The sequence below is a fragment of the Anabrus simplex genome, chromosome 1 (genome assembly GCF_040414725.1).
Source record: "Anabrus simplex isolate iqAnaSimp1 chromosome 1, ASM4041472v1, whole genome shotgun sequence".
Classification (NCBI taxonomy): domain Eukaryota; kingdom Metazoa; phylum Arthropoda; class Insecta; order Orthoptera; family Tettigoniidae; genus Anabrus; species Anabrus simplex.
In genome coordinates, this window is record NC_090265.1 from 737,638,133 (window position 1) to 737,661,512 (window position 23,380).

Here is a 23,380-nt window from a genome sequence, read left to right on the forward strand (position 1 = left end):
ACGTCAATGAAATTAAAAATCCTTTGTACGAATTAACATCTAGATTAATTAATATCGTGAATTCAATCAAAACAAAATCCCTCATTTATTTAAATCTCCACACTCAAATGCTTCATCCATCATGCCAAAAGTTAAACCCGTCCATATTGCTTCTAGAAACTCCCCTCCAGCAACAGCACACACGCCCATAGACCAGCCTACCCCCACTCTCCCTCCATGCCCCGCCCCTCCATTACCGCACCATTACAACACCAGGAGTAGAAATGGTGACAAGACAGGCGCTGCCGGAACAGACAGATCCATCTAGTATTAACTGAACAAGTAAGTCATTTTACAGTTAAGAGGTGTTAATTTAATACATTTTATCACAACGCGTGCTCAAAAAAAAAAAAAAAAAAATTTAATTCAAAATTATTTTCTACTTCATTACAGATATTCTTAAGATCCCTCCCAAAGACCAAGCAACACATCAACGGGAACAATTTTCACACAAGACTGTATCAAGTGTCTAGGATGTCTCTTCCCAATTAAGCAGCAGCCTAAAACTATGAAACAGCTAAATATTGTACTCTTGTCAATTCCTTGACGTTACATGAGACCCAAAGTCAAGACGCTAACAGTTTCATTCACAACGTTTTTGACCAGTCTACCTACAACAATCGGCTTTTGAATCTCCACTTGTGCACAACAACACATTTAAATATTAGTTACGTCAAGAACATGAAAATGAAAATCGTGGGTCAAACAAGCTCCAGTTTTAATATCACCCCTTCTCAAGAAAAAAGAAGATCCGTTTCATTTTATTTTTAGTTTTGAACATTTTAAGTTAACCAGAACTGCCAAGTTAAAACACATTCAATTTAAATTTATATTTTCAATCTTGACCAACCTACAATCAGTTCAAATCTCCACTTATTGTTGACGACACATCCTGTCACCAGACACGATACGTCAAGTACTTAATATGATATAGGGGTCACATAAACCCCGATATGCAATCCTCTTCACCGAAAAGAAGATCCATTTTAGTTTTGGACATTTTCCATATTAGATAGATTAGGACCAAAAAACTTTACTGTATTGACTTATGTTTGTATATATTGTATATAATGTATATGTTGTATATAGTGTATATATTAGTATGTTTATATTAGTTAAAAAGGTCCCAAACCTTGACCTAAAGGTTGTTTACAGGCTGAAGATGCCCAAAATAATGGGTGAAACATGTACCTGACCAAATAAGTCTACATAAAATCATGTAGATAATAACCACATTAAACGTGGAAAGTATTGAATAGGTGGTTTTTTATTTAATTATCCTTGATATCTATGCCTAACGTCATCTTCAATACGGAACAATAATGAGAGTTGTTACTTGTAACTATGATGGACCATCCAAAAGATTGTTTGTTATATCCTATCTGGTTTATTGTTCAAGATTCAAGTTGCAGTTGTATTTCTGTTCCTTTTTCACGAATTGTTTTCTATAGGTTTCTGTTCTTTTCTTTGTTTTTCTAATTATATCTTATACGAAGGGTATGGGCGAGTACGTTCTTTTCCTTACAACATCCTACGATCTTACAGCCTCATAGGGTCCAAGTCCGCTTTCTACACTATTCCTGTCCGTAGTTGTCATTTAGACCTTTAAGTTTTAAGTATCCTATCCGCATCTTTTATTTCACTTGCGATTTTATTTTATGTATGTAGCCAACCTTATCCTGGCTTCCTTTGTGTTTTGATAACTTGGGAGATACCGTTAATACCGTATTGCTGGTATCGGGATGATGGTGATGATTATCTTTTTTATTTATTATAACTTCGACGTTCACATTTTATGCATCTTTTTGGCCACGAAAATCAATCCAGGCTACATTAATCAATCCCGGCTACAAGTATGAATGAGAAGAACCGAAGTTAAGGTGGAATTGATTTTTTTTAAAAGAAAAGATAGAATAAATTAATAGAGGAAGAGGAATAGTGGAATAAGAGAAGAACGAAAGAAATTGAAGTTAAATGGTGTTGAGGAAGGATAAGATAAGGAGATGAAGGAGGGGTAGTTTAGGGTGGGTTAGGAGGGTGGGTTATTGGAGGTAGAAAATGTGAGTAGGAACTTTGTAAGGCATGGAAAATAGAATTGGGGTTTTGAAATTTAGAATTTTTGAGAAGAAGAATTAGGAAGTCGAAAAGGATATTGGGTTTTTCAGAAATGTCGTTTAAATTGAAATTAGGGTTGAAGTATTGATCAAGGTGAATAAAGCAATTTTCAGTAGTGTTTAAGAGGGGGCCTTTGTTTATGATTTTAAGTATTTTCATGCCTTTTTCAATATTGGTGAAAGTATGCTTGGAGTCTTGTATGTGTTGTCCTATGACGGAGAATCTATTGTATTTAATGGCGTTGATATGTTCGGAGTATCTGATATTGAAGTTGCGGCCAATTTGTCCAATGTAGGAGGAGTTGCAGTTGTTACATTTGAATCTGTACACTCCAGATTTAGAAAAAGCATTAGATTTATTTAGTGATTTAGAGTTGTGTAAAATATCCAAATTTCTATTGTCAGTTCTAAAAGAAATTTTCATGTTGTGTTTTTTAAAAATATTAGTTATTTTATAAGCATCTTGAGTGAAAGTGAAAGTGGAAAATGCAGTTGGTTTTGTTATCTTTAGAAAAAGTGGTTTTAAGACGGTGTTTGAATTTGTTGATGATGCGGTTTATGAAGGAGTTGTTAAAGCCATTGAATTTAGCAATGTTACGGATGGTGTTCAATTCATTATTTAAATCTTTTTTAGACATAGGGGTATTGAAGGCACAAAAAATTAAGCTGTTATAAGTAGCACGTTTATGTGCTTGAGGGTGCAAAGAATCTTGTCGTATTGTGGTTGCTGTTTGGGTTAGTTTTCTGAATATTTTGTAAGATAAAGAAGAAGGATGTCTAGTGATAGTTAAGTCTAGAAAGTTAAGAGTTTGGTTATGTTCTGATTCGAGGGTGAATTTAATGTTAAGAGTCTAAGTTGTTGAGATGAATAAGTGTAGAGGCTGCGTTGGTTGATTCTTCATTTAAAATTACCAAAGTGTCGTCGACATAGCTGGCCCAAAAGAGGATGTTGGAGAAATTATTATTATTATTATTATTATTATTATTTTCAGCAAACTCACATGGTTGACTCACAACAAATTAGGCCAACTACAAGCATCTGTTGAACTGCATGTCAACACAATCTCGCCGGATTAAACTATAAACAACTTACGAACTGTCGACTAATAAATGTTTTGGGCAACACACGTCAACGACAAATAACGACAATGGCCCAACAATTGGAATGCTTTTCCTTCCCATTTTATATTCAACATTTAACATATTTTATATTTTTTCTACTGTATATTAGTTTGTCAATTTCCTTCTACATCAAGCATTGACTACGGCTTCAAGCCATCAATTATATTACAATCAAATGACGTCTCCTTCTTTACGTGAACACCACTTGATAAAGTTTATTGTCTAGCAGGTATCCACCTCCAGATATTCACCGTGAGTGTGCATCCAGACTGGAGAAATCTAAAGCACTGAACCTGACGACCCGTACTTTATATGGGTACCATCCAGCAACCCAACGGCTCAAATCAAGGAAAAGCTTTCTCCATACAACTGAAAGCCTCACTGAATCACCATCAAACTTCAGAGTGAATTCATGGCGTTCCAGATCCAGCCACCTTGCAGGATGGATGACGCCTTCCGAAAGACTTCCTCCAGGCCACGAGGAAAGCTGGTCAATATGGAAGATGCTCAACAGGTTGCGTTCAGGAGTTGTAAGAACAAAGATCAACATGAGAAAGTGGGGTTTTGTTTGTGACTCCACTCTATGTGAATGTGGTGAAGAACAGACAATGAGCCATCTTGTTTGTAACTTGTGTCCAACTACTTGCTCTCTCCAGAATGTGATTGACACTACCAAGGAAGCATGTAAATTAGCCGCTTATTGGTCACACCACATTTAATTAATTTTGTATTTATGTAGAGCATAAATCACATCGTTACCTGCCATCATCAGAAATGATTAATGATTATAGTACCAGATTTGTTATTGTCCTGTATAATTGTAAGTATAATGTATGTTTCTGACATGATTAAATAAATAAATAAACATTGTAACCCCCCCCCCCCTTTTAATAGAAGAGAGCACATAATACAAGATACATATAAAACACGTAATTATTTGATAATGCAAAATAACAAACCTTAAAGAACGACATCAGCCGATGATAAACCAGGAAAACGTTTTAATTTTTACCAACACGTGGCTTCGCAGGATAACCAACATGACAACTAGAGAAAGGAAGTATGGGAAGCAGGCCGGGAAACCCTACAGAGGACGAGATCTTACATGACGTTGTAGGGAAAGAAACGTGAGAACATTAACCCTTTGTCTAATTTACTCAACATATAGAATTGAACCAAGGTATGAAGTGCACAAGGTAAAATAACATCATTAATTTAAAAAAAAATCTAATCGAACCACGAGGTTCCTATCAGTGTTTCTTCAGGAAAGTGAATATTTACACAAAATTACAATAACATTTAAATAAGTGAGCATGATTTCGATGTTGAAATTTACAATGAAAATTTAAAGGGGACAATGACCTAATTACAAACATCATATAAGGTAAGTTGAAAAATGTTACAAGGGAAGGAAACAACAGAAATTAAATTTAGCGCAGGGGCCTATAGAGAAGCAGTCCTCTCCTAATACACATCAGTGAGGGACGCAAAGCTCAACAGGTGTGCACTAAATTGATACGGAATTACTGGACGCAACTCGGAAGAAAAAAATTAAAGTTTACATATTCACAAAAGGTTAATAAAAGGAATTGCCTCCAAAATAAAGGATATGCCTAGCTGACGAACTATGGCATTACAAAATTAAAAGCGGTGAAAACCAGGGTCTAAGGCAAACTCCGAACGAATGAATTTACATTTTAATTTAACACTTGAGAATAGAAAACATGCTTACCCCGGGATGGCTGGAGCCGGTGAGCAGACCACCTTACAAGGTGCGTCCGATCGTTACGACGTACGAAAACCAAAGACGCTGAACAGAGCCCTGCTCTTGCTAAGGAGCCAAAAGGCCGGAAATTGGGAAATACTCAAACAGCCAATCAGGGAAGCTACCTATGTTTCGATCCGAAGTTACACCAATATTAATTAGTGTTATTTTCACCAATAGAATTACAACACCATATATGGTAATGTGGGAAATTCATTCTAGAGGTTTTGATTACGAAACTCAGCAATTTCATGATCGAAGCCTCCATGTGGCACTACAGGGTGATACAAAAAATGGGCTACAAACAAACATATTACTGGAGATCTCCAATGTCAATGTCAATGATTAAGTAAATAATTGTCTCTTCAGTGAGTCCTGAAAATACTTTAAAATACAACTTCATCAGAAATAAAACACACAAATTTTACATAATTTTTACAACAACAACAAAAATTTTAGTCTAATTCTTCAAAAATGTCAGTTCCTTAGTTTCTTTGGACAAGTCAAAACTGATTCCGCCGACTATCAACTGACCACCGGTGACAATCATTGTAATGTATTGTATATTAAACAATGAACCGATTTTATATTCTTTCTACTATGTATTAGCTTGTCAATTTCCTTCAACATCAAGCACTGACTACGGCTTCAAGCCAGCAATTGTTATTTACAATCAAATGACGTCTCCTACATTAAGTGAACTACGTATGAATTTATCATTGTATTAGAGTTTTTATTATTTCAGAAACATTTTTATGATGAACTGTAAATTTTAGCTCACACACATCATCTTCAAACATATTTTAGAATAATCTTTAACCCAGTGCCTGGTAAAAAATAACGTTTTGATAGTAACTGAGGATGCCTCATAAGAAGAGGCGAAACATGTCTCAGTATATTTAAACAATGTTTTAACTCACATGTTAACATTCTGTATTGTATTGAATAGGTGGCAAAATAATAAATATTTTCCTGTATACATTATATGATACTTTCAATACAGACCAAAAATGATTTTCATTTCTTAGTTCTTGGCGGATTTTTCTTGGATTTGGAAGGTCACTGCCTTTATGGGAGAATTGATTAATATCTGTGATGTTGAGGGCCTGTAAACAATGCGCCGTTTCAGATGGCAGAACACGCATCTTTAAAACGTAGCTATTGCTGGCTCGGCAAAGAGCGTTGCATGCGCTTACCTGTTGCAGGTGTACTTCCCAGGTTGCTTTGAAAAGCCTGAGGTCTTTGAATCTTAAAACAGAATAGAGTGCACTATCGGGCGTATCCATGGGTAACTGCAAAATTTCCTTAACACTTTGTCAGCCGTTTACAGGAAGGTAATGGGTACTTGTCTTATTTCAGCAGTCTGAAAAGCATACATAAGGTAGAGCTGACTGCTTTGTTCAAAACAATGAACTTTTGATCTGCCTTTAACAAAGGTAAGGCTATAAGTGCATCTAACTTCTTGTGCAAGATATTTACAGAAGAGGTCGCATCAAAGGTGAGCGTTTTGTTAAAAGTGACACCAAGATATCAAATTTCTTCTCTTTCTGTAATAGTACTAATCTTAAAATTTTCGTGAAGATTAAGCACTGTCTACGAGGTTCCCCTTCTCAATACATCTGCCCACACATTTGTTGTCATTTATCTGTAAAATGATTTCTTGGAATAACGTGATAGCAATGCATGTCAACTCAAGAGCTGCTTCCTTATTTTCGCCAACAATGAATGTGTCATTGTTGAAAAACATAATGCTAAGAGGGGGGCAATTCTGCAGAAACTGATTTGCCATATTCTTGTAGCAGGTTTGCTTCTGTAATCTCATCAAAAATGAAATCTGTGGCCAGGTTATACAACGATGGCGATAATGGTGATCCCTACATAAGTCCTCTTAACAAATGAATTGGCTTTGTTTTACCCTTAGTAGTTTTGATCTGTGTTGTATTGTCAGTCTATACACTGATGATTAGTTCCTTAAGTTTAGATGGAAGTGGCTCAGCAGCTAGTGTTAGATCTAGGTGCTGATGTTCGATGTTATCGAAGGCTTTTAATATGTCTAAAACAATCGCGGTAACATCTTGCTTATCTGGCTTTGCTGTCTTGAGGAGTCCTCTGAGAATGGAAGTATTTATAAGGCAGCCTGGCTGGTCGTTAAAGCCTCTATGGTGTTCGCTGAAAGTTACAAAGGAGTGGAAATGCTGATCTAATACCCTTTCAATAACACGTCTAATTACCGAACAGAATGTTACCGGTCTCCAGTTTGACAGACATTCGACATCGCCTTTCTTATGTATCAACACGTTCTAGCACTCTTTAGACAATGAGGTGTTTTGCCTGTTGAAAGCATTTGAGTGGCAATGACTGCTATGCTTTCGCATGGCATGTCGTCCCTGATGACTCGTACTAGGACATGGTCACGACCAGGAGCGGTATCTACTGCAATTCAACGTTTGCTACAGAAATTTCTTCCTTTGTGATTCTGGGATTGTACGCTTTATCTAGCTGTACACGATCTACGTCACTAATTTTGGAGCAGTAATCATGCCTTATATTGCAATTTTCAATGGAAAATAAATCTGAGTAAGTAGCAAATATTTTGGAAGTATCGACATTGCAAGATTCAGATTCTGGATTCAGTACCCTCTCTCTTTTAAGGGTGTAGTGGCATCACACGACAATTCTTTTGGTGATCTTCCTCCAAGAGTCTCTGCTTTGGGCATGGTGACTTGTTTGCTGTAAGCTCATCTTGGTCAAGTTCTTGATCTGGTCCACCCATCGTAACGGTGCATGTCCTCTAGGTCTTCGGCCTTCGAATTTTTCCTCTATGATAAGTATTTCCATTGCCTCCTGTCTTCTGGCAATATGACCAAAATATCCAAGTTGTTTTTGGTTGATAAAGGTCGACAGTCTTGTTCTGATGCCAAGCTGTTGCAGGATCGATTCATTAGTATGGTGTGCTGTCCATGGTATTTGCAGTAATCTCCTATAGCACCACATTTCTAGAGCATCAAACCTGCGGCGATCTGCCATCTTCATCATCCAAGTTTCTGCTGCATAGGTAGCGATAGGGAAGATAAGAGTTCGAATGAGGATTAGATTTGTCTTCCAGATGCGAGTAAGTTTTGCTGTTGAATTTCTCGCAATCGCAATGCGCTTGCGGATGTCAGGTTCACAGTCTCCAGTATTTGTCACAATAGATCCTAGATACTTGAAGCGACTAACAATCTCATAATCCACAATTCTTGTTATGGCATGTCTGTTGTTATTAAAACGGTCTACAATCATCACTTTGGTCCTTTTATTGTTGATTTCAAGATCATATTCTCTGCTTCGCTCGTCTAACCTCCGCATGATGGCTTCTAGTTCACGATCATTTGTTGCAATTATCACAGTGTCATCCGCATATCTGAGATTGTAATTTTCCAGCCACCAAATGTGATGCCGTCACTCCAGTCCTCGAGAATCTCCCTCATAATGTACTCACTGTATACATTAAATAGGAGGGGGGAAAGAATGCAACCTTGTCGCACTCCAGCACTAGTAGAAAAGATGTCTGAGAAGTTGCCATTAACTCTCACTGTCGCAGTGTTCGAAGAGTACAATTGTGCAATCAGGTACATTAAATGTCTCGGCGTCCCCATCTCAATGAGTACAGCCCAGAGTGTTGTCCATTTTACATTGTTGAAGGCTTTCTTGTAGTCCACGAAGCACAGGAACATCTTGATATTGTACTCCCTTGAGCTGCTGGATGTTTAGGATCTGCTCACATGTTCCTTTGCCTGGAACAAACCCGGTTTGTTCCTCTGAGACTTGTGGAAGAAAGAAGGTCTTCAGCCTTTCCTTCAGCACTGTGAGCATGATTTTACTGGCATGGGAGATGAGGGCTATCGTTCGATAGTTTGCACAGTCAAGTGGAGAACCTTTCTTGAACAGTGGTACAAAGACGGAGTGGCACCACTGGTCCGGCCTTGTGGCCGTTGTTGAACGGCAGTGTACGGAAATCAGTGAAGCAACAGAAGTCCTTGTGATATAAATTTTGTCTTGTTATCATTTAAATTTTATCTTGTCATCATTTTGGGTAAACAAAAACATTTAAAGAACTGAAGTGTTTATGCAAAGCAAATTATTGTATGAAGCTTTCTTATTTAAAAAATTATAACATTTAGGTCTATGAAGAAATGGACTATGAAGATTTATTTTCAAAGAGATATGGGTATTTACATTTACTGTTTTAAATTGAGTTATTCTGTAAATTATATAAAGGGATGTGAAATTTTATACATGACTTGTGAGGCAGGGTGTGCCACGTGTAAGTGGCCCTTTCCTGGCGTTTTGTAATATCCGCTAATATGCAATATGCAATTCTAGAATATCATTGTCATTGGTCAAAAGTACAAGTGTTCTTATTGGCCAGTATATTACGATTTTTGATTGGTGAATGTGGCAAACTGGAGTGTTGCTATTGGTCTTTTGTAATCACTCTTTTTCCTGTCTGTGGCTCCTCGCGTGTGCGAGTCACTTTGTCCGCATCTTTGAATTTGGAGCACTAGAGCGGACGGACGCGTTTTGCGTCCGTCCGTCCCACAATGGGTCTTCTGCCGCCTAAGGTAAGCGCATTTTTACCTTATGCTATTTAAATGCATTCTTATTCCCACTTAATGTAAATTCAGTAATTATGCAGAAGTTCATCTCGTGTGCCGGAGTTTCCTCTAGTTTTCCACATTTTCCAAAATAGAGCATTTATATGACTTAGGGATTATGCTAGTCCGCAACGTGTTGTTTTCAGAAGCAAACCTTCTTTTCTAAATCTGGTTGTAATTGTGAGTAACTGTAAAACTTTCTTGAATTATGTAATTAATTTTGTTTCGTTCAAGGTTGCCTCCTTTCATTCTGTAAATTCTGAATCTCTATGTCAAAGTCTTTTCGTGACCAAAGAGCTTAGTTGTTTCCCTTACACATCTTTTGTTTTGTATCTCAAGTATCAGTTAATCCGCAGTTAATTTATTTGTTCATTAATAATTGTATATTCATTTTCTCAATAATTGTCTGTCTGTTGGGTGTATTATTGTAAGTCTTTTCTCCCTATAACGCCATACGTTCCCACAGACCTTACAGGGCGTCCAGCACCTTCCACTATCCTTTCCTAGTTGTCATTTTTAGGTCTGTAAGTGTTCCCTGTATTTGATTTAATTTTGCGTATCGAAAGATACTCGTCACGCTTCTATGTTCTGATGTGAATTCACCGCCACTGCATCATTTTTCTATCTCCTTATTCATATTATCAAGTGTCTATATTATTATTTATAACTATTCCTTGATTCACATTTTATGTCAACTTTTATTATTATTATTATTATTATTATTATTATTATTATTATGTGTAAGCGTAATTATGCCGATTACGGTTACATTTCTTGTAGTCCACGAAGCACAGGAACATCTTGATATTGTACTCCCTTGCTTTGTCTATGAGCTGCTGGATGTTTAGGATCTGCTCTCGTGTTCCTTTGCCTGGAACAAACCCGGTTTGTTCCTCTGAGACTTGTGGAAGTAAGGAGGTCTTCAGCCTTTCGTTCAGCACTGTGAGCATGATTTTACTGGCATGGGAGATGAGGGCTATTGTTCGATAGTTTACACAGTCAAGTGGAGAACCTTTCTTGAACAGTGATACGAAGACGGAGTGGCACCACTGGTCCGGCCTATTTCCAGATGTCCATATCTTCTGACATAACTTGCGGAGGATGTCGACACCTAGGTCAGCCGTGTTCTTCAGGATTTCAGCAGTGATTCCATCTTGGCTTGGTGCTTTCCACTTCCGGAGCTTTTTTATTGCATGTTCCACTTCTTCTCTAAGGATCATTGGTTCAAAGTCTGTTGGGTTCTGGTGACCTGGCATTGGTTGTGGTTCATCAGTGAACAGCTTGATGCAGTATTCTCACCATACTTTGGCGATGCCCGCTGCATTTGTGGTGATATTCCCTTGGTCATCTTTAATAATCTGAGTCTTAGGCATAAACTCTCGTGCTAAGTATTAATGTGTTCATTCTTGTCTCTTCTACAAGTCTTAGGCATAAACTCTCGTGCTAAGTATTAATGTGTTCATTCTTGTCTCTTCTACAAGCGTGTTTGATATCACTGTTCATTTTTTCATTAGTCGTCCTTGTTGTTCTGGATCTGTAACTGTGAACTGGATGTTAAGTCTTGTTTCAACCAGTGCCAAAGTTTCGTCAGTCATCCAGTGTTGTCTCTTCACTACAGTGTTCATCTTTGGGACCTTGCTCGCTGCATCTGATCCATTCCTCAATTCTCTTCCAAGCCATGTCACAATTTCCCTCTAGGTCAGGTGGTCCAGTGCTTCGTTGTGTTTCTTGGAAAGCAACTGGCTCAGGGGCCGCTAACTTTTTTGAGTTTATTTTGATGACTCGTTTGCTCAGTTTGATTCTGAGGTAGGCCCAGAGTAAACGATAGTCCGATCCGCATTCGGCACTAGGTTTTGTTTTCATATTACGGAAGAAGGTTCTCCATCTTTTATCAACAAGGATGTAATCAATTTGGTTCTTAAAATGCCCATTCGGGGAGGTCCACGTAAAGAGACGATGTTTGTGGTGTTTAAACATGGTATTCATAATGGAAAGACTGTTGTTGGTTGCAAACTGTATCAACCGATTGCCTCGCTCATTACGTGCACCCAGGCCATACTCTCCTAGAGTTTCTCGCAAGTGGTTGTCCATCGAGGTGGTTCCTACTTTTGCATTGAAGTCTCCCAATATGATGGTAACACCTCTCGGTTTAAGTGATGCTATTGTATTTTCCATGTCTGCAGAGAAGTCTTTGATCTCTTGGTCGTCTGCAGCGATGGTGGGTAGATATACCTGGATCAGGTGTAGTTTATATGATTTGGTGTTGAGAGTGAGGGTCAGTATTCTTTCATTGATTTCACTGATAGGTCTGTATTCCTCAACATATTGGGATATCCGCGTATCAACAAGAAACGCGACGCCATTCTGACCTGTATCATTTGCCCCGGCGATGTATATTACATGGTCATCTGTTTCAAAATGCTCACATCCTTTCCAGTGAGTTTCTGACAGTCCACAAATGTTGATTTAATGTTTCTTTAGTTCCCTTTCTACAATGCGAAGTTTTCCCATCTGAAGTAATCCTCTCACATTCCATGTAGCTATTGCTTTACCTTTGCGAAGTTGGTCTGCATTTGGTCGATCAGTAGGAGATTTACCGTGCGAGGCCTGATCGTTCACCTCTGCACGTCCGGTCGCACATTTCACATCGTTCGGCCCGGACCCAAACTGACGCCGATTGCTACTGAGGTCGCCCTTGGCCATCCAGTGGCTCTTCCGTCTTTAGGGGTAGTTTCCCACCCCAAGGACAAGAGTTTGCCCTGGACCTCTACCTGCTCGTCCGCCCTCCACGGAGGCCGTTGGCACTTGGTAGAGGGGGACCACTTATTCCGGTGGTCACTCGGTAGATACAGTTTATTGTCATGCCCGGGACAATCAGTATCCTACGTACAGCTTTTCTTTGCCGATTGTAAAACTGAAACTGAGTGGGATGATAGTCATATTTACATTGTCTTTCTTGGCATTCTCTCTTGGTCGCATGTTGTGGATTTGAGGACTTGCTATATGTTTTTCCTTAATGTCCGAGATGTTTTCTTCTGGTTTCATAATATTTTGTAGCAGGGTGTTTTGGACCAGGTAAGAGACGGATAGAGTTCCTCAGAAATACCGACAGCTCCCACACGGGACATAGTGCTTATTCTCTTTCTGGCTTAACCTATCTTTAAACTTCTTCCTCATATGGACAAGCAGGTTAAGAGGAGTACCAAAGTTTAATGATATAACAATTCACAGCAGAGTACCATAGCGACCTGATAACAGCTTAACTAAAATCTAGTGCCTAGCGATTGCAGCAGATGTATTACCAACTAACAGAGAGGTCAGACTGCACTCTTGCAAAGAGAGTGTTGACTAATTACCATAGTACCACAGAATCGTTTTCACTGGAGAAATGAGTGAACTTATTCTTCCATTCCTTTAATTCTGACAGGAAAGTAGTCTCCTCTTGAACAGGGTGTTGATGCTCAATGGGAATAATATCATCTTCTGACTGAGATATGCACTGACTGAAGTTGGTTAACAAGGTAGCTTGATGTATTTGTGGATGAGACCGACTAATGTGAATGTTTACACTTCTTGTTCCTTGAAAATATCCACCACAGTGAGGGCACTGGGCTCGTCATGTATCGGAATTATTTTCTGGCCAGTTCGCAGTCTGCTTGTTTTGTCCATTCTATACAACTTCACTTTTTGTCTCAAGAGTCTGAATATTCATATTGTGGTCTAAAATTTCTCCCTTACGAAGACAATATTCTCGTGGAACCCGTGGACATAATAGGTTGTTCCATCGGGGCATAGTACTTATTCTCTTTGTGGGTTAACCTATATTTATGCTTCTTTTCCATATGGACAAGCAAGCATCTCTGAGAAAAGGTTTTATCACAATGAAGGCATTTATTTCTTATCTCTAAATCGGTCTCCATTCTGAATGAGGATGGTGGTTAAGAGGAGTACCAAAGTTTAATGATATAACAATTCACAGCAGAGTACCATAGCGACCCGATAACAGCGTAACTAAAATCTAGAGCTAGTGATTGTGGCGGATGTATTACCACCTAACAGAGAGGTCAGACTGCACTCTTGCAAAGAGAGTGTGGACTAAGTACCATAGTACCTCAGCCCCCTTCGCCAGCCTCTATTGGTAGTTACTTGAGTTAAACATAGAATAATGCGCGTGCTATTTTCAATGGATGGTTTGCTTGGTAACATGCAATCTACGACTGACAAAACAAGATTGATTAAAATGGCTACTAATGTTGGTACCAAATGAGCACAGTAACTCACAAAACGAGCCACGATTCCATCGGATAACATCATTGCACTATTAAAACCTACAAATAAACAGCACAAATTAGCAACGACACCTTAAAAACTGACCTGGCACTTATTTCTTACAGCGCAATGTCGGAGCACATCATCCGCACAGCCGTTTAAAGTAGAAACTGTAAACTACAGTACTACAAATTTCTGCACTGAGTAACTCTCACCCTTTAGCGACAACATCCAACAAGTTCTTCCCCACCATGATTGGGGAAACAGGCACGGCCATGAGCTCTACACAGGTCACATACAGGGCATGAGCGGCAGGGTTGGGGAACTCGTTGAAACGCCAGTCTGTAGTCGGAAACTGAGGCTTACCCGACATGGCTGTGGAGTGACAGTTAAGGAACACAACACGTAAAAAGATTACACACCATAAAAAATAAGACTCAATTTTAATGGGACATTTTGTACTGAAGAGGTAAATATTATATAAGAAATGTAAGTCATCTAGAACTTTTAACATTAAAATGTGATGGGATGATAGGACTTATACAGATCTCAAAAGGGTTTTGCATATTATGATTTCACACAGTATCTCTCATGGTACTATGCAGTGCAGGTCAACAAAAGTGAGGTTTGATACATGTCATGTCGGTCAGTTTAACATCATCACTTGTAAGAAAGCACGTGTAGGACAGAGATGACCACATTCGAATTGTGACACTGCTGCAAGAAGGATGGCAACAAGTGGATGGAATGAGTCCGAGTGATGTAACCAGAGACTGAAAAAAGTTCAGGGAGACACAAACAGTTGGTAATCAACAAATCCCAGACAAAGTAACTCACAGGGGGGATCAATATTTCTTGCTTTCAGCACGCTGAAGGTGCACTCCAATTGCCACCTCCTTCCGCTAGGATCTTCAGAGTGAATGCGCCAGATCAGACAGTGCAAAATTGGCTCTGCTTAACATAGGACGAGACCTGCACCAAACCACACCATAAGGTAGTTTGTGTGAGGAGGGCAATAACTAATACACCACGGCATTATCAAAACCAGTGGAAGTGTATGCTCTGTTCTGATGAGATCATCATAAGGTTGCGCCAATACAGCAGGAGCATTAGAGTCTAGAGACAATGGTGAGAGTTCCAATGTAAGATTGCGCCAATACAGCAGTAGCATTAGAGTCTGGAGACAACGGCGAGAGTTCCAACATAAGGTAGCGCCAATACAGTGGGAGCATTAGAGTCTGGAGACAATGGCGAGAGTTCCAACATAAGGTTGCACCAATACAGCGGGAACATTAGAGTCTGGAGACAAAGGCGAGAGTTACAACATGTTTGGTCTACTTATGTCTCTATTTCCTATCCAGGATAATATGACTGGTCTGGTATATGGAGACATCATCCTCCAAACTTGCTGTTGCTGTGAACGAGGAAGATAATATTCATGCCCACTGAGTCGAATTGGTCAATCAATTCCCTGAGATGCACGATATGGTCAGCATTCTAGGGACATAAACTCCCTTGAAAATGCATGGCGTGAATTCGAGAGAGCAATTGCCCACTGTCCTAATCCTCCTGCAAACGTTCAGAATTTTTATTTTTTATTTTTAGTATTTGCTTTACGTTGTACCGATACAGATAGGTCTTGTGGTGACGATGGAATAGGAAAGGGCTGGAGCTGGAAGGAAGCGGCTGTGGCCTTAATTAAGGTACAGCCCCAGCATTTACCTGGTGTGAAAGTGGGAAACCATGAAGGACCATCTTCAGGGCTGCTGACAGTGGGATTCGAACCCACGTTATCTTGGATGCAAGCTCACAGCTGTGCGCCCCCAGCTGCACGGCCAACTCGCCCAGTGTTAACATTCAGCAACAGGCTGAAAATGCTACCCAACAGTGAGATAATCTGCCCTAAAACAATTTGGATTGTTTGGTGCTAAGTGTGTCTTGTCGTGTTCAAGAACACATGAAGGCCCGAGGCGGCTTTACTGTCACACAACGAATGAAAAATTTGGGTTCAAGATTCCGAATTACCAATTTCCCGTTTCTGTTGATTCTGCAAAGCCAACTGCATGCTGTTTTCTTTCTACAAAGCATTTGTAATGTATAATGCATGTACCGCGTTTACTCGCGTATTAGACCCCCCCCCTTCTCCCCCCCCAACTTTTACAGCCAAAATGGTAAAGGGAGGTCCAATATGCAAAAACCTCAAATTTTTTGCAGTGCACACATGACTTCTAGGCTATAAAGAGCTATAACTTGTACATGTAAACATAATACACTGTTCTTTAACAAACTTACAAATGTATGCGAGCTATACTGGCTATTTTCGCTGGAAGGCAGTATTTCTACAGTAAATGTAAAAAAGACAAACGGTGAATGCAAATTTTAGGCCTACATATTATAACCTTTCAATGGTCTCTAGGTCAAGTATAAGGGAGCCATTGAAAGTTATAATAAGAAAAGATCAAAAGAAATCGTGCAGAAGTATACGTCCGGCAAAAATACGTCCAGTCTATATGTCCAACTCGGTCCGTAAGCCGAGATAACTCACTCATTTAATAGGAACTTAATGCAAATAGAATGACGGGAAATTCATAAGCTCAGAATCCCATGGTGTTCGGATAACTGATTCAAGAAAGCGTGAGTCGAGACATGAATGGAGACCAGCAAATAAAAAATTGTACCAACAGCTCAGAAGAAGTCAAGTCATGTATGTAACATTCAGGTCCACGAACATCACATGGCGGAGGTCATGGAACGGTTTTGAATAGTGCAAGTTAATTGTCAAGAAGGTGTATATGGAGTAAACGATTGTATACATTAAGAATGAATAGCTGAATGAATTCCTTTGCGTGTTTCCTGAAATGAAGAGAGTAAGCTTGTTATATAGAATGTTCCTCAAATGTCAAAAACAGATGGAAGGGAGATTACAGTATGGTAATTTCGATAGGAATTATGAAATGCGAATGGATGTATTATATGTAATTAATCTCATAATAGAACCGTATTGAGGAAAATATATTAAAATTATAAAATCCTTTTAATAACAACCACCTACTCAATACAATACATTACTCATTGATTTATAAAATAATCACGGGGTGTCTTAAATAATGGAACATGTTTCGTTCGACATAGCGAACATCATCAGCCGTTAATTTACAAAGATTAGGTCAGGGCCCTGAGCTGAAATGATAAAAAATGTTAAAAGAGTGACAATGCCGTAATAAAAAGTAAAATGATAACATTAGACTTGAAATTGTAACAATATGTACAGATTAACAGCAAGTATTTGTAGTGGAATACATTGAACGATGATAGTCTGTAAAGTTAAAACAATCATGAGGTTGTTAAAGTAAAAAAAATAGGTATAGTGGACCTTAAAATATATGCCAATGCGTGAAGCGTGGATTAATTATTGACGATGGAGTTCTTTAAATTGAGCAAAAACAAAAGTTGAAATAGAGTTTATTGAATAGTACGAGTCAAAATGAACCAGTTAAAAGGCGCATGGCGACGAAACTAAGGTTGATATGACGTGAACTCCAGTAGTTAGGAATTCTGTAGGAGAGCCAAACACAATGCCAGAAGGAAACACAAGTTGAACTAGTCCGTATTTACACGCAACAGTAAAATTAATCGTATACAACGTAGGACACCAACGGTGGACGCGTTAAAGAGTAACTATAATCTTGAAAGTAGGGAGAGTTCCAACAAACCAGAGATGGATGGAGCAGATTATGGCACAATTGGAGTTAGAAATCCTTGGGACTAGCGTGAGGTGTTCGCTAGCGTTGGCTGCGTGATTCACCACCATTGGTGACGCTATCAATTGAGTAGGGGCCGTATTTTTTGGTAATAACGATATGCACGAGTTTTTTTATATCTTCTTTCTTGTCTATATATGACTTCCCAGGTACTAAAAATACTGTCTTTTAGCAAAATGAACTCGCGATATATCGCGATATTTGATTTATTGCGTGAATTGCGCAAATAATCGCGAATTATATACCACTTAGTGCGAAAAATGCGAAATGGCACCGGAAGAATTCTCCAATAATGTTTAAATGCTTCTGAGAACTGGACTATCGTAGTTTCCTTCTCATTTGCCTGATAGCGCTGTATATTCTGCACACAAATGCACACAAAGCGGTAAGCACTTTGTATCGAAAGTATGTGTGATCAGTTCTGCGATCTCTAAGGCAGTTGATAAAAATTAATATCTGTCATCGATTACAGCATATACCGTTGTGGTCATCACAAGACACAAGATCGGTCGTAGACACAGCAGTGCGCAATGAGAGTTTGTCACATACGAACATTTATCGGCAAATGTCCAACATTTAAGTATAAAAATGCCAAAAACTGAAGTCACAACAGGTTTTTTGAGGGTCGAAGAATACAACAGTAAGGGGTTCTATGTATTTGATGCTGCAAGAAATATTCTAATGTATCAATAGTGTACCGGTAATATTCGTAAACTTGAAACGTGCGATATACACTGCAGAGAATCAGAATTAAGCAAATGAACATAATTCTAAAAGGCAAATAACAATCGGCGATACTTTACAGATCGTAAAGGTGGGTTGAAAAATTATAGAGACCAAGCCAACATGCCTCTAGAAAAATAGGATAATCCTGGCATAAGGAAGAGAATGAATATAAAAGGGAAGATAAATAATACTGTCTTTACTGTAAAATATGACGGTATTGGTAGGCCTATTGTAAATAAATCGCCTGTTTGAGTAGTAGTAATGTTATTGTTTTTATGTCCCACTAACCACTTTTTTTACATTTTCCGAAGACGCCGAGATACCGGAATGTTGTCCCGCAGGAATTCTTTTACGTGGCAGTAAACTAGTGACACGAGGCTGACGTATTTGAACTCCTTCAAATACCACCGGACTGAGCCTAGATCGAACCAGCCAAATTGGGGTCAGAAAGCCAGTGCTTTAACCATCTGACCTACTCATCCCCGACCGTCGAAAAAGAGTATATCCATGAACATCTTCCAGAGCTATATGACTGCAAAATGCAATGAAAGCACATCTCGTTGAGGAAGTGAAAGAAGACAGTGTTAGCAAAGTTTTAGGAGGTTTTATAAAAGACCACAGTGAATATGCATCCAAGTGTTTGCAAGCTTTATGGTTTCCGACGTCTAATGTGGTCAGCGAGAGGATCTTCTCTGCTTACACAAAGACACTTTCTGACTGTTGCACAACTCTGCGCCCTGATAATCTTGAAACCATGCTTAGTTTTTACTTTGGAGACAAGTAATTCAACGTCTGAAAATGTAGGCTATGTATAAATGTATATCACAGGGCAGATCACCTAACTTCATTTCGAAGTTTCAGTGATTTATATATTTATTTCTATAACAATTTGCATATTTGGTTTTTCTAAGATTTAATAACAATGATACAATACAAGAGTTAACTTTAAAACCCCTTATCACAAAGTTAGTTACATTTACCCGATACGCTACTACAAGGAAGATTTCGCAGGAAACATCAATCAGTATAACAATTTATTTCACGAAATACCTACCGAAATAGTGTCAGTTTTAACACCGAAATCAACAGGTTTATTTCACCAAAAAATAAGGCCCCTACAATTGAGAAAAATGTGATTATGCTGTCAATTATAATGGATGATTTTACAAGCTTGTAATTATGAGGTTCTTCGGATACATTTGCTGGTGTATTTAGGATGATAATGTATAGGCATGATGCACATATGAGGTAAAGTATAGTGAATGATAGAATCGTCGAGAATATTATGGTGATATAAATGTGGCTATTGTAATGATATGGTTTGTTGAGATAGATACTACGGCAATATAGTTAGTTATCGAGAATGTCAGTAAACCTATGTTGACGATGGTCAGAATGAGATGTTCATCATGCAGTTTTAAAAGGATTTTCGGTTATGCAAGCGATAGGATGTACTGAAGGTATTTTAAAAGGTATCCCGGAGATTATAAATGTGTTGAACGTGTGAGAAATCATTAAAATATTAATTCATGGCGGCAAGAAGGTAAGATGTGTGCATTTGAAGGATGAAGTACTGAGAGGATCTTCGATAAAATGACATGAATAAATAACGAGATATGTTGTTTCAAGGATAATGTCACCTGGTGCAGTACGTTAGCATTCAGTGAGTAGCTGCTTGTAGTAATCAACTTCTTAGGCAGTAGTATTTATTTACGGAAATCTTTGGAGGAGAGCAGATGTTATGAGGACATCCTATTATTATCGTTTACACTAATTATGTTAGTAGTAAGACGTCGTTTATTTTTAGGTACGGCGGAGCAGAAGGTTCCAGATGTGTGCTGTTGTTACCATGATTGATTTATTTATTTAATAAAAATATCTGGTCACTCTGGCTGGTTAGCAGATGATTATGTTATGGTATGCAATGTTGTGAAGACTGGATCATAAGGATATTCAAGTTATACGTTAGTTTGATAGATAGCTAGACAATGGAATATGACAGACAGAATAAAGGACGACAAACTTTGGGCCAATAAGTGAAATATGAATGAACAAAGTGAATATTTATAGAATTAATTTTGTGATTGGCAGAAATTTTAAAGAACTATTAAGCAATTCATTATTTCGTGATCAATCTTTCAGAAAATGTTGTGTTGAATTTAATTATGGAATTTTTATGAATATTAGAGTCAGATGACACTTTATGATGTGTTAAATGAAAACCAATAAAGGTTAATCGGCATGATATTTATTATTTTCAATCATGTTTTCTTGTTAAATGATTATGATTATTATTTTATTTTGCATGAATGATTAATTAAAGTGGAATATCCTTCCAAAAAATCATATTGTGATCTTCTCATTCCGTCAGCTTATGAGTTAATTTAGCCTTATGTAATTAGGTGGAATGCAAATTTTACTCTGTTTATATGAGCCTGACGTTGGATAAGAAAGATATAACCGGTACTCGTCGAATGTCCATGCCCATGAGTGGAATCTCTTGTAATCCGCTGACACCAGCCGAGGCTTAATCGTAAACAAACATTTATTTCGAACCACACCCACACGAACGGTTAAAATATAAAGTAAATATAATCCGTTTTAGTTACTCATATCACGTCATTCATTTCAAGTTGACGTCAGGAAGGGCATATGGTTGTAAAAACTCACTATGAAGATCCGTCTCACTTCATAGTCCACCCCGAAGAGAAAAGGGATAAGAGTATCGTATAATCAAATGATGCAATATTGATGCAAAATAACTTAATGGCCAGTCACTTGTCTCTGTCAGTTGAGTAGTAGGCCTACCACACAATAAACCCCATCACTTCTTTCATTTTAATTGTCTTGCATTGCTAAGTTCCCTGCTACTGGCATGTCGCCATTCCAAGTGATGTCATCTTCACTGCCATCTCGTCAGCCATGCACTGCAATCGAGACTGAGAGCATTCGAGATCCCATTTTTTTGAACCTTTGAAATTCTTTTTTTTTTCCGACTATAGAGTCCTAACTGTGTGAAGCTATTCCCAGATGGTTTCTGGAGATGGTCTCTAATATTCCCAGTTAGTGTATGTGTACCAGAAGCCACTCCTTCTGAATAAAGATGTGCTGCAAAAAAGCGTGCCAAGCCACCAGCTGATAACTTGCGTATGTTTTGAGTTGTACTTCCGAATGTAATACATAGTGACTGGAAGCATTCTTTTGATAACTGTGGCTGTTGAAAGCCAGATCCTTAATTTTGAGTAATGTTCATGCGTGTTTTCTACATTTCGACAAACTTGATCATATCGGTCCTTAATTGGTCCATACTGACTTGTAATAACAATAATGTACAATGGGTGATTGTTTGGTCCCCCGGTCAATATATTATTAATATTTGAATAATTTATATGTACATGTTTCGGGAGCCTTAACTCCCTTCGTCAGCGTATTTACATCAAAATCTACCTTGCCCAAGTCTCAAGATTCAACATCTTATCATATTAACATAAAGCATTGTCCTATAGAACACTGTATGTACACTTTGCGTTTTTGTATAATAATGCCTGTTGTAACTCAACACGTAAGACATGGAACATATTTAAGATCACTCTTGAATCGTCCACTCATTCCTTCTATCCTTTACACTCATACAACATGTATCATCACCCTGGATGGGTCCATTAGTTGAGACAGCCACTGATAAAATGTTACTTGTCACTGCTTGTATTGTTGTTGCCACTATGAAGCTACCATCTTATCGTCCAATTTGACATCCTATGAAGTGAATACCCTTATATGTTGCATTGATATGTTCATCGTTGTATACATATTAAAAATTTTAGCCATGCATGTGCCGCCAGGACAGATGACGTTTGCTCGATTGTTGCAGGACCGGACGTTTTGAAGCAGAGTGGAACAAACCTCCCGTTATGTTTCTGCAAATGCTCCACTAGTACTATAAAAAAGAATAAAGAAAGAAAGGCTATTGTACCTAGTTAAAATATATATTCAAATACTTTATGATATACAAATATTAGGACTTACATAAAATGATAAAGTGGAGGAAAAACTATCTGCTTGCTGGCCAGCCACTAACAGAAAGTATTTGTATATTACCCATAAACCTGACCATTTACGCAGAGGGGAGGGGAAGAGGTGGGGAGTGGGCCTAACAGTTATAATTAATGCTATCTATTATCCTTTTTCTTTCTCTTCACATATTGGTAAGCTAACTTAAATAATGGATTTTCTTCCTTAATGTTTTCATTTAAATTGTTGTCAATATTTTGTTTCTGATCTATGTAAATTTCTAATTTCTCCAGGACGTCCATGTATTTCCCTTTGTTTGCTGAATGTATTAATTTCATGTCTTGTTCGATATTGGTGAATGAATGATTGTTTTCATGCATGTGTTCACACATAGCTGAATATTTTCCGTACTTTTTGGCATTTCTATGTTCTTTATATCTAATGGCTATATTTCTTCCTGATTGTCTGATGTATTTTTGGTTACAGTTTTGACATGTCAGTCTGTATATTCCTGATTTATTGAATTGGTTGTCTGTGTTGATCTTGCTTGAATTTGCAAACATATTATTATTATTATTATTATTATTATTATTATTATTATTATTATTATTATTATTATTATTATTATTATTATTATTATTATTATTATTAGTATGGTATGCTACTTGAATACTGAATTTTGTAATATGTTACCCAAATCATATGATTGCCTGTTCCGATACGTGAATACTACATGTTTTTCTTTTCTTTCTGTTTTTCGAGATGTGTTTTTGGTTTGTTGATGATATTATTCTTTATTTTATTGACATAGTTTCTTGTGTAACTGTTACTTTCTGCTATATCATAAATTAATGTCATTTCTTTTTTACGTTCTATTTCTGAAAGTGGTATGTTTATCGCCCTGTTGATTACGCTATAAAAAGTGGCCTTTTTATG

The 23,380-nt window shown here is 37.9% G+C and overlaps 1 protein-coding gene across 5 annotated transcripts in view; it reads right to left on the reverse strand.

The window, feature by feature from the left end:
- The window catches only part of MED23 (mediator complex subunit 23), a 507,528-nt gene that overhangs the window by 76,257 nt on the left and 407,891 nt on the right, over nucleotides 1-23,380 (reverse strand). For 4 of the 5 annotated variants that reach the window (XM_067136121.2, XM_067136122.2, XM_067136119.2 and 1 more), the window contains exon 19: nucleotides 14,162-14,321. In XM_067136121.2, the coding sequence (XP_066992222.1) occupies nucleotides 14,162-14,321 (160 nt within the window). Of the gene's footprint in view, nucleotides 1-14,051; nucleotides 14,322-23,380 lie in introns of all 5 variants that reach the window. The other variant, XR_010858539.2, reaches the window with a different exon arrangement.